Source organism: Terrapene carolina, unplaced genomic scaffold (assembly GCF_002925995.2).
Source record: "Terrapene carolina triunguis isolate 2854851 unplaced genomic scaffold, T_m_triunguis-2.0 Scaffold740, whole genome shotgun sequence".
In the NCBI taxonomy this organism is placed as follows: domain Eukaryota; kingdom Metazoa; phylum Chordata; order Testudines; family Emydidae; genus Terrapene; species Terrapene triunguis.
In genome coordinates, this window is record NW_020665091.1 from 3,844,203 (window position 1) to 3,856,740 (window position 12,538).

At 48.1% G+C, this 12,538-nt stretch overlaps 1 protein-coding gene across 9 annotated transcripts in view; it reads left to right on the top strand.

Annotated features, from left to right (window-relative positions):
• The window catches only part of ZNF384 (zinc finger protein 384), a 36,785-nt gene extending 26,239 nt beyond the window's left edge, over positions 1-10,546 (top strand). For 7 of the 9 annotated variants that reach the window (XM_026660206.2, XM_026660204.2, XM_026660205.2 and 4 more), the window contains 5 exons: positions 6,379-6,603; positions 7,333-7,515; positions 8,293-8,371; positions 9,281-9,439; positions 9,619-10,546. In XM_026660206.2, the coding sequence (XP_026515991.1) occupies positions 6,379-6,603; positions 7,333-7,515; positions 8,293-8,371; positions 9,281-9,439; positions 9,619-9,891 (919 nt within the window). In that variant the 3' untranslated portion in view covers positions 9,892-10,546. The remainder of the gene's footprint in view (positions 1-6,378; positions 6,604-7,332; positions 7,516-8,292; positions 8,372-9,280; positions 9,440-9,618) is intronic. The other 2 variants (XM_026660214.2, XM_026660215.2) reach the window with 1 other exon arrangement.
• The last annotated feature ends 1,992 nt before the right edge of the window (positions 10,547-12,538 follow it).

Here is a 12,538-nt window from a genome sequence, read left to right on the forward strand (position 1 = left end):
CATTTCTCAAAAAATTGGGAGTTCAAGTTTACCCCTACCTGTACAACTGGCTTGTCGAGGGCTGATCTAGACTTCAGGTACAGTGTAGTGTATAGCTCATCCAGTCAATATTCAGTGCTCTGGGACTGCTAGTCAATGCCGACAAGTCTCTCCTCTCCCTGGTCCAGAGAATACAGTTTTATAGGGGCTGTACTGGACTCTACTCAAGACAGAGCTTTTCTTCCGGACTAAAGTTTTCAGGCAATTTGATCAGTTTTTATAGATATGGAAGCTCACCTGGTCACAACAGCATGAAATCATTTGAGACTCCTGAGGCATATGGCCTCCTGCATTTCCTTGGTTCAGTACGCCATACTGCGCCCTAGAAGTCTACAGGGTGGGCTGAAGTGAGCTGTCATCTAGACTCAGTGGTGAGGGTGCCTTCCTATGTCCTCACCTCTCTAAATTGGTGGATAAGTTCCCTTTGCTGGCCCACAACAGACACTCATGTTAGTGATGGACACACATGCCCTTGGCTGGGGAGGCCCATCAGGGTTCTCTGCAGACTCAGGGTTTATGGTCCCCAGAGGACTTACCTTTACACATCAGCATCAGAGAGCTGAAAGCTCTCTGACTGGCATACCAAGTGTTTCTACCACCTATCAGGGGAAAGAGCCTGTTAGTCCACACAGACAACACAGCAGCAATGTTCTACCTCAACATGCAGGGAGGAGCCTGCTGTTCTCTACTCTGTCAAGAGGCAGCTCTGCTTTGGGAGCTCTGCATTGCCAACTTGATAGATATAGAAGCTTCTTGCCTCTTGGGGATCCAAAATAATATAGCAGACTGCCTGAGTTAAACATTTGCAAGTTATCACAAGTGATCTCTTCATGCAGATATGGCCAGATAAATCTTCCATCATGGTGGGTTTCTCTAGCTAGACTTATTTGCATCAAGAACCAGCAGAAAAAGTCAGCAGTTCTGTTCCCTACAGGATCGCTGTTCTGTTCCCTGACAGACATGTTTTTGCTGCCGTGGTCAGGCAGGCTTCTCTGTGCCTTTTCCCCAATCCTGCGTATTCACGTGGTATTACTAAAGATAAGATAAGACAAGACCAGGCCAGAGTCTAACTTATATCCCCAGTGTGAGACTCCCAACACTGGTTCTCCACTCTCCTGGCATTGTCAGTGAATCCTCCAATCTCGCTTCCACTAGACTTGGACTCAATCTCCCAAGATCACGGTTACCTATTCCAGCTGAGCCTACAATCCATTCATTTAACTGTATGGATGCTCCTGGCTAGATATTAGAGAGTGGTCTTGCTTGAAAGAGATTTAAGAGATCCTGCTAAATAGTAGGTGGTGTTTTACAAGAGCTACTTACCTCTCTAAGGGCTGGTCCACACTAACCCCCCAGTTCGAACTAAGATACGCAACTTCAGCTACGTTATTCACGTAGCTGAAGTCGAAGTATCTTAGTTTGAACTACAAGATACTTATCGCGGGTCCACACGCGGCAGGCAGGCTCCCCCGTCAACTCCGCGTACTCCTCTCGCAGAGCAGGAGTACTGGTGTCGACGGCGAGCACTTCCGGGATCGATTTATAAATCGGTCCCAGAAGATCGATTGCTTACTGCCGAACCCGGAGGTAAGTATAGACGTACCCTAAGTGGAGACTTTTTTGCATCTTGTCTCACCAGTATGTGATACTACTGTCCCATTCTTTGGTTCAACATATTCTGGACTACTCATTGTACCTGAAACACCAGCTGTTGGCTGTTAGTTTGATCAAAGTACATGTGGCAGCTGTTTCAACCTTCAACCCAAAGGTGGATAATTGCTGTATTTTCTTTAATGACATATCCATAAGGTTTTTGAAAGGCCTAATCAAATTAGATCCTCAGGTGCAAGACCCTGTTCCTCTGTGAGATCTAAACTTAGTGTTATCAAGCCTTATTGGTCCCTTGTTTGAGCATTTGGCTACTTGCTCTCTGCTGCATCTATCAACAAAGGTGGCATTTTTGGTTGCCATCACCTTGGTCAGAAGAGTAGGAGAGCTGTGTTGCCTTAATGTCTGGGCGTCTCTATACTATATCCTTTAAGGACAAGGTTTACCTGTGTCCTCATTCGAGGTTCATCCCAAAGGTAGTGTCATCCTTCCATATCAGCTAGCCAATTTATTTGCCTGTGTTTTACCTGAAGCCACATTGGAGCAGGGAAAAGGAGTGTTTATATACCCTGTATGTCAGGAGAACCCTGGCAGGCAAACTTGATGGCTTTTTTTATTGCATTACAAAATTAGTTGCTAAAGGGAATGCAGTGAATGATGTTATTTAGATTTGATACTGTGACAATATTCATTTTTTTTTTTTTTAAAGGCCTAAAGGGACTGTTGTGATCGTAGAGTCAGACCTCCTGCATCAAATCCAATAACTTTCATTTAAACTGGAACAGATATGTTACAAAGATACCTAGGGCCAGATTTTCAAAACGGCACTAAGCACATCTAAAAATCTGTCCTCCAGTCGTGACTTAAACTCCAAGTGATGGAGTATCTACCACATGCTTTAGTAAATTGTTTCAATGGTAAAATACCCTCACTGTTGAAAATTTGTCTTATTTCCAGTTTGAATTTTTCTGACTTCTGCTTCCGGCCCTGGGATCTCATTATGCACTTATTTGCTACATTAAAGGGTCCTCTACTATTGGATATTTTCTCCCCCATATAGTTACTTAGAGACAGTGATCAAATCACCTCTTTGTCTAAGCTTTGAAACAAGCTAATACATTGGACTCCTTCAGTCTCTCAGGCAAACAGGTTTTCCAAACCGTGAATCATTCTTATAGAATCATAGAATATCAGGGTTGGAAGGGACCTCGGGAGGTCATCTAGTCCAACCCCCTGCTCAAAGCAGGACCAATTCCCAACTAAATCATCCCAGCCAGGGCATTGTCAAGCCTGACCTTAACCTCTAAGGAAGGAGATTCCACCACCTCCCTAGGTAACCCATTCCAGTGCTTCACCACCCTCCTAGTGAAAAAGTTTTTCCTAATATCCAACCTAAACCTCCCCCACTGCAACTTGAGACCATGACTCCTTGTTCTGTCATCTGGTACCACTGAGAACAGTCTAGAACCATCCTCTTTGGAACCCCCTTTCAGGTAGTTGAAAGCAGCTATCAAATCCCCCCCTCATTCTTCTCTTCTGCAGACTAAACTATCCCAGTTCCCTCAGCCTCTCCTCATAAGTCATGTGCTCCAGCCCCTTAATCATTTTTGTTGCCCTCCGCTGGACTCTTTCCAATTTTTCCACATCCTTCTTGTAGTGTGGGGCCCAAAACTGGACAGAGTACTCCAGATTAGGCCTCACCAATATTGAATAGAGGGGAATGATCACGTCCCTCGATCTGCTGGCAATGCCCCTACTTATACAGCCCAAAATGTCGTTAGCCTTCTTGGCAACAAGGGCACACTGTCGACTCATATCCAGCTTCTCGTCCACTGTAACCCCTAGGTCCTTTTCTGCAGAACAGCTGCCTAGCCATTCGGTCCCTAGTCTGTAGCAATGCAGGACTCTGCACTTGTCCTTGTAGACCCTTGTAGATCAGGTTTCTTTTGGCCCAATCCTCTAATTTGTCTAGGTCCCTCTGTATCCTATCCCTACCCTCCAGCGTATCTACCACTCCTCCTAGTTTAGTGTCATCTGCAAACTTGCTGAGAGTACAGTCCACTCCATCCTCCAGATCATTAATGAAGATATTGAACAAAACCAGTCTTCTCTGAGCCCTGTCCAGTTTTTTCAACATCATTTTTGAAGTGTGGATACCATGATATGACATGATATTCCAGTCTCACCAATGCTGTATGGAGGTAATATTACTCCTACCCAGTATTCAGCACATCTGCCTGATAACTTGTACAGCTTCTAGTCACATTAGCCCTCCTAGCCACTGCATTGAATTGGGAGCTTGTGTTCAACTGGATATTCTTTTCAGCATCTGCGTTCAAGGATGTGGTCAGCCATCCTGTAAGTATGAGGTAAAAATTCACCCAAAATTTCACATGCTGTATCTAAGTCCAGGGTTGAAAGTCTTTGGAAAGTTTGGGGCAAATTGGATAAAACATTTGGGTTAATAAATGAGCTTTTGGTTCTTGGAAATCATTCTAATGCTTCTTTTGGATCTTCACATCTTCAAAACAGTTTAATGTTAACATTCAAAACATCTTCCACTCTGTTGGTCCTGGAGAACACTGATGCCTATGATTGTCTGAGGAGATATTTAACTTTACTTGAAAAAATAATGGCGCACTCAGGTAGCGTGTGAGTTTGATAGCCGAGTGCGGTGTCAGTGCATTATTTGGATGCATACCTTATACTAGGATCCGGAAAAAAGGTTGAATGAGAAGCAGGGGAAGATGAATGTGGGAATGACTGAAAAAAGGAGTTAATGAATGGTGCGGGAGGAAGGAGCTCTGAGCAGTGGTAAGTATCTGCACCAGGGAGGTGGGACTTCAGCAACTGGACTTGGAACAAGGGCATGGCTGGATAGGGTCTGTGGAAGTGTCAGGTAAGTGTTGGATAAATGCATTTCTGCATTGCATATACTAATCAAACTGATGCATATTTCATAACTGTCACATGGCCCCAATGTGAATAGCCGTGTGTGTGTGAGAGAGAGAGAGATGGGGTAGACACAAACACATGGAGGGGAAGGGATCTCCTGGGGAAGAGGGAAAAGGCACATCTGAATTTGAGGGGATGTCTAAGAACAATGGGTTCTAATTCCTGCTGACTTACAGTATCTACTGGGACTTCTGTCACCAAGCAATTCTTAAACATTTTTTAATACTTAAGGAAATTCCCAGACAAAAAAGTCATCAATCTGGAGTGAAAGTTGGAATGATCTTTGTATTAGTCAAAAATCCTTTAGGTGGCCTTTTAATTTTCTCAAACATTAACCTGGAAGTTCCATGGGCATGTTTCATTTTGCTAAAACCCCCACAAAATATTGAAAAGTCTGCAAATGAATAGTTAAGGCCATAACATACGTTACTCTGCCCCTGTAGTGGCACCCTGAAGAGTAGCCAGAGACTTAGACAGCCTTACCTTTCCATTGCAGCAGCAATCATTAAAACTTTTGGACACTATTAGGCCTGTTCTACACTACGGGATTAATTCGGATTTAGCAGCATTAATCCGAATTAACCCTTCACCCGTCCACACTACAGAGCCAGTTAATTCGAATTAAAGGGCCCTTTAAATCGATTTCTGTACTCCACCTCGACGAACGGAGTAGAGCCTAAATCGATTTTGTTAATTCGAATTAGGGTTAGTGTGGCCGCACACCACCGAATTACTGTGTTTAAATTAATGGGGTAGTGTGGCCGCACACCACCGAATTAATGTGGTTAAAAACCGAATTAAGGTGCTTAGTGTGGCCGCGCACAATCGAATTTATACAACCTGTTTCCCAAATTCGAATTATCTAAATTCGGATTAATCCTGTAGTGTAGACATACCCTTAGACAAATAGTGTCTTGGAGCCATGTGCAGTCCTTGGAAAAAAACTTTCTCGATTACTGATAAATAGCAGACAGAGGTCAATCATTTCCCCCTGTTTAAAGAGCCTATGTGCCACCAGAGATACATATGACCATAGCGCTAATGTGTCCAAACTCCTAGAGCAATATAATGAAATATGGCAAGGTTATGGAAACAATAAAAGTGTTGAGGTGATGAAGCATCATGTTTGGTATTCAAGGCACATGTGAAACCAGTTATAAAAGCATTCTCTGTACTTCTCATTTTCAACATTCTACTCAAACTGTACAAGTACAATACCTTCTCCAAAGAGGGGGCAGAGTTAAGGTGCTGATGATCTTAACTGCTTTTGCAGACATTCCAGCACTTCCTGGTCAGCTTTTATTGTGAAGTGGAACCTTAACCTGGAAATCCCAGGTTTTCTGTCCTTTTTTCACCCCCCAACAAATAAATAATAGATGAACAAAGTTTTTTGTCTGGGAATTTTTATTTGTTTTCCCATCATACCTATCTGCTTATGCACTTTCTAGGGTGCTGTCTTGTCTCCCATTTCTCATCTCTTCACCGAGCTAAGTGGATTTAGCTCTGACTCTCCCAAGAACTTGACCAGCCTGGTCCCTGGAGTGTGTCTGTGGCTCTTCTCTGATCTCCTCCAATCTGTCGCTCTTTTTCTGAGATTGAGAGCCCACAGCTGAGCACAGTATCCCAGGTGGGGTCTCCCCAGAGACACAGAGGGACTATCCCCTCCCTGCTCTGGGACATTAAGCCTCTGGTAGTGAGGATCCCACCCTGTTAATTTTGGTACATGTTGGGGCCTGCCCCATATGACACTCTCTCTTCCCCTCATCCCGGTCCCAGGTGCCGGATGTGTTCGCTGACGTTCTATTCCAAGTCGGAGATGCAGATCCACTCCAAGTCTCATACGGAGACAAAGCCACACAAGTGTCCTCACTGCTCCAAGAGCTTTGCCAACAGCTCCTACCTGGCCCAGCACATTCGCATCCACTCAGGGGCCAAGCCCTACACGTGCAGCTACTGCCAGAAGGCCTTCCGCCAGCTCTCCCACCTGCAGCAGCACACACGGTAAGGGTGGAGAAGGCTGGGGCCTTGCTCACTGCATGCTGCCGTCATCCCAGCATGCTGCAAACACACTAGGCTGGGATAGGTTTCAGAAAAAAAGAGTCCTTGTGGCACCTTAGAGACTAACAAATTTATTTGGGCATAAGCTTTCATGGGCTTGAACCCACTTCATCAGATGCATGAAGTGAAAAATACAGGAGCAGGTGACTGGGGCAGTCACTGTTTCCCACAGGCTGGGTATCTCCTCCACACACCAGTTCTGTAGTGGTGCTCCCAAACACGTGGGAACTGTTGCCACAGTGAAGGTCAGGACAGCCTGTTCTTAGGGGCATCTGAAGAGAGGTGATACTTCCCGTGAATCCTAGCCTGATGTTACCAGTGGGAGTCTTGAGTAGGTATAGGGCAGTCCACTTCCCCCTTACCCCCAAAACAGCTCTGCCTGTACCACCACCTGTCTTGCCATCCCTCTGCTATTCCAGTCCTGGGCTTCCCACACACAGCTCTGTCAATGCCCCTCAGTCTAGACTGTTCAGCTCCTCTCTCTGGCCCCCTGGTGCAGACAGGCCTTGGTGTCATACACCCTGGGGGCGTGTGGGTTCAGTCCACGTCTGGAGTTCCTATATGTAGCCAGGTAGCGTGGTGCTGTCCCACCCCCTTCGTGCCCTCATTCCATCCACACTAGCCAGATGGTGGTCGTGTCCAACTGCTGCTGCTCCTCCTCCTCTTCGGCAGGATCCACTCCAAGCTTCACACAGCGATTGTCAAGCCGCACAAGTGTCCTCATTGCTCCAAGAGCTTCGCCAACACGTCCTACCTGGCCCAGCACCTCCGCATCCACTCGGGGGCCAAGCCCTACAGCTGCCGTTACTGCCAGAAGGCCTTCCGTCAGCTCTCCCACCTGCAGCAGCACACACGGTAAGGGCCACAAGAGGCTGGGGCCTGGCCCTGTCCCCGCCCCCCACTGCCGGCATGCACCTGTGGAGTACGCGCGCCGAGCATGCGGGGGGCGGGCAGGGGATGCGGCAAGCTGCACCCCCAGGAGGACGCGGCCCACCAGAGAGAGGATGGAGTGGAGGCTGCGCAGGAGACACTGACCACGTCAGGGCAGAGGTTGGCACATTCTGGCCTTGGGGGATCCTTGGTCTTGCACCATGGGGGGCACAGAGAGAGAGACATTGGTCATGAGGGATCCCAGCCTGGCACTATGGGGGTTGGGCACTGAGACTGAGTGTGTGGAAGCTTTCCCTGGCATTGCAGGGGGCGCAGAGACACAGATATCACCCTGAGAGGCAGAGATTTTGTGTGTGTCCTGAGCAGGAGCGTGTCTCCTGGCACTGTATGGGCAGAGATGCACCTTAGTCATGTGGACGCCTATGCTGGGGACAGAGAACCTGAATATACAGCCACTTCTCCTGGCACTGCTACAGATACCAAGCTGGCCTGTCACTCCTGTCCTTGTCATCCTCTGTACCCAGCCTGATCCTATATAATCTCTCCAGTTTCTCTTCTAGCTGGGCATAGGAACAGAGCAGGGCCCCCTTGTCTCAGTAAGGTTATAGAATAGTGTCTGCGGGTAGCATCGCACTCATTCCTGCTTGAGTGGCTATGGGATCTTGTCAGGGCATCAGGCCATGGGGATCCATTTTGGCTTCTTGTTCACTGCTTCCTGTTTGTGCTCTTCCTCCCTGACAGCATCCACACTGGGGACCGACCCTACAAATGTGCCCACCCAGGCTGTGAAAAGGCTTTCACCCAGCTCTCCAACCTGCAGGTAAGGGTGTGAGCTCACCCCAAGCCCCAGTGGAGGAAGCACACAAGGCTGCAGGGGAGGAAAGCAGAGAAATCCAGGGAGGCTGCTCCAGGTGTGGTGGAGTTGTAGCAGAGGAGGAGACTTGCAACATTGCCACCCCCCTCCCCCCTAATAAAGCCCTATAATATCATGAGATTTTGAAAAATGTTGGGTTCTTTTCATTTGCTGTCTGGCTTTTGAGGTCACATGTTCAACCTTTTCTTCCCTATGATACTCTGGAGCTGGGGCTCTCAGGAAAACATCAGATATCATGAAACTTGTGGTAAAGTCACAAGAGCTGGTAGCACTGCCCTTGCCCCCATGGTGTGGAGGGAAAAGAGAAGAGCTGGGGGATCAGAGATGTCACGGGTCATGGGCTGGGCTGTTGGCTTCTTTAGTGCCCTGGAAGAAGGGGTGAGCAACATGTTAAGGGAGGTCATAGGCGACACTAAATGGGGAGGAGCTATAAATAACAAGGAGGGCAAGGAATAAAGGGGCTGTGGAGGAGGAGTTCGGTATATAGGGTTAAAGTGAATCAGGCAGTGGTGAGAGCCTAGGAGAGCAATGTGGGATGTAAGAAAGGAGTTGAGAGGAAGGGGATGGGAGTAGGGAAGGACAGAGGAGAGGGGTAGGAGTGGAGCCTGCTGAGGGTTGGGAGATTCCCCTCTTCAAATACAGCCAATGAACCAGCAGGAGGGAAACTGGGACGGTGGGGGACAAGAACTGAGCGCTCTTCCCCAAGGAACGAGCCCAGAGCCCAATCACTTGGGATACTAGGAATAAGGAGGCCTGTGGCCTGAGAAGGAGTAGGTCATGAGGGGGCATCTTCAGATCTAACATCCAATTCTCCTCCCCCCACTCTCTCTCCCGCCTTCCTCCACCCCTCTGCAGTCCCACAGGCGGCAGCACAACAAAGACAAACCTTTCAAGTGCCACAATTGCCACCGTGCGTACACAGATGCTGCCTCGCTGGAAGTTCACCTGGCTACGCACACAGTGAAGCACGCCAAGGTCTATACCTGCTCCATCTGCAGCCGGGCCTACACGTCAGTGAGTATCACTGAAGGCAGAGCAGGCATGGAAGTACTCCCCCGGTGGGCAGAGATTTAGTCCTCATCCCTGAAGAGGTGCTGGGTGGGAGAGGTCTTGAGATCTGTCCCCAGTGGATCATTGATACCTGCTTTTCCAGGAGCTCGCTCTCACCCTGATTCCTTCCTTCCCCCTCACAGGAGACATACCTGATGAAGCACATGCGGAAACACAACATCCCTGACCCACAGCAGCAAGTGGCACAGGCCCAAGTTCAGGCCTCCCAACAGCAGCACTTCCAGCCGCAGGGTGGTGGGGCAGCGGGGGGCCCTTCTGGAGACACTAACCCCCCCAACCCTCCATCCCATTGCTCCTTTGACCTGACCCCTTACAAGACTTCAGAGCACCACAAGAACATCTGCCTCACTGTCAGCACCAGCACCATCCAGGTGGAACATCTCTCCAGCTCCTAAGAGAGACTTTGACCCAGGGAGCAGAAAATCTCTCGTGCATAGCCTATGCCCAGGGGTAATGCTTGTGCAATGGCCCCTCCTTGTGCAACAGCCTCTGGCCTCTCCTTGTGCAACAGCCTCTCCTGGCAGTGTACCCTGTTAATGGCAGCCCCTGGAGTGATAGCTTGTCTTCACAGGCATCTTATGCAACAGCCTGCTCCAAAGAGGGGATACTCTCACCTGCAAGAGCCCCCTTTCTGTGCTGGGAGCCAGCTCCTCACACACGAGCCTTTGAGTTCACACACACAAGAAAGGCCTAATTTTTGCCTCCTGTATAATTTTAAAATGTGTCTTGAAGGCTGGTGGAGGGGGCACCCTCTGGGCCACACGTGGCGGGATGGGATGGAAAGAGGCTGTTTTTGTGCAGAGGGGCTTGGATGCATGCTGGCAGCAGGGCATTGAAGGTTCTGACAGGGTTCACTGTGTGGGTTTTTTTTAGGATTTTCTAATGTGGCTAAAGGAAAACATTCATTCCCCTTTCCTACTTGTGAAAGTGAGGAGGGGTCAGTTCTCCAGCCCCAGGCTCGGATAATTTCCCTGCTCCCTGGGTGAAAGGGAGAACTCTTGGGGACGGGAGATGATGCATATTCCCTGGGTTTGACATTTCCTAAGCTGTTGGAGGGCTGCAATTTCTCTTCTCCCCCACTGGAGAACACGGGCAGGGTCTGTGTCTGGTCCAGCTGCCCTGTCTGCCACCCAACTGTAGGAGAGAGACCACCCCACAGAGATCCAGGGGAGTGGGTTCCAGGTCACTGCTGGGCCTTCCCTTTGTGAATAATGCAATAGTAGCTCAGTCTCCATCTCCCCCCAAAAGAGTCTGCGGGCAGCATCAGGAAACCAAAAAAGCAGTGGGAGGATAAGAGACTGCCACAATGCTCATTGCCCACCCCTCCCATGTCCCCTTCCCAGGAACGAGGGGCAGGGGTTCTGACCCTCACCCTTCCTCCACTCAATTCAGCAGTCTGGCTTCTGGTTCCCAAAGCAGGAGGCGGAACAGACCAGCCTCTTCAAGGAGGCAGGAAAAGGCTAATTCCTCCTGCTCGCGTCTCACCATGGGCATTCTTCCAGGCTCCCTCTTGCCAAGACGGGCTGGACTCACGTGGTAATGGTGGCCTCTTTTAGAAACAGGACCAGATGGATTCCCCAGAAGGTGGACAATTGAGGGAAGGGAACAGATACCCCCACAAGGAGAGACCAAACCAATGAGAAGGGGGAGCCGCCAAGAATAAACTGAAAGCCCCTTGAATTTATTAAAAAAAAATCTATTTCCTACCCCTGGCCCGCTCTGTTCTTGCTGTAACTGTTTCTATCTCTGTGTTTATAAAATGCATTATCCAGGCAAATTTTTATTTTCAATCTTTGTGTCCCCCCCCCCCCTCCTCTTTCCGTCTTTGAGTTTTTTTCAACACCCCCTTTTTTGGTCCATATGGTTTCTGGATTATCATGTAATTATCTGTCTGGCTTTTAATTGGATCATGAAGGCTGGCTCAGAAGAAAGAGAACAAGGAAGTAGGAGAAAAATTATTTATTGAGATTAAACCCAAAAACCCCAAGATCCCAAGTTTCTGTATAAACTACTGCGGGAGGGTGGGTGTTTTACAACATTGTATAGAAAGAAATTGGTGTAAAAGGCTTACTGGGGCATGGAGGTGCTGGTGTGAGCATGAACATCTTTCTGCCCCATGCACAAGGTAAGCGGGCGAGAATTGTGTGTTCCTTCCTGTGTCCACCAGCGTATCTATGTGAGCAGCTGTATAAATGTGCGTCTCTGCCTTTGAGTATGAACAATTCTGACAGAGAGGAACATACTCCTCCCTCTGTGTGCTGGGCATGAGTGGGCTGGAGTTGTGAGCGTTATGTCCTTATGCTCCTATGCATGCATTGTATCATCAAAATTTAGTCCGGAAGGGACGATTAGATCATCTAGTCTGATCTGTATATTGCAGACCATTACATTTAACGAGTTACCCCTTTGTGGTGCTCAATCACTTTTGTGTTTGGCTAAAGCCTATCTTCCAGAGAGGCATCCATGCTTGATCTGAAGAGGTTCTACCACTTCCCTTGGTAGTTTGTTCCACTAGTTACCCTCAGTGTTAAAAATTGTGCCTAATTTCTAACTTAAATTAGTCTAGCTTCAGGCTCTAGCCAGCAGTTCTTGTTATGCCTTTCTCTGCTAGATTAAAGACCCCTTTAGTACCCAATATTTTCTCCCCATGAAGATACTTTGATACTGAAATCAAGTCACTTCAGTCTGAGAAGATAAACAGATGGAGCTCGTTAGGTCTGTTACTGTAAAGCATTCTCCACAGCTCAGAAATCATATTTGTGGCTCTTCTCTATGCTCTGTCCAGTTTCTCCACATCCTTAAAATATGGACTCCAAAACTGGATGCAGTATTCTGGTATCAGTCTGACTAATACCGTGTACAGGGGTAAAATCACCCCCTTCTGCTCGGTACTCCCCTGTTTATATATCTAAGGATCTTATTGGTCCTTTTTGCAGCACTGGGAGTTGCTTGTCTATTATGACACCTAAATCCCTTTCAGTGCCCCTGCTTTCCAGAATACAGTCTGTAGATGTGAGCAATCATTCCTTGTTCCTAGGTGTA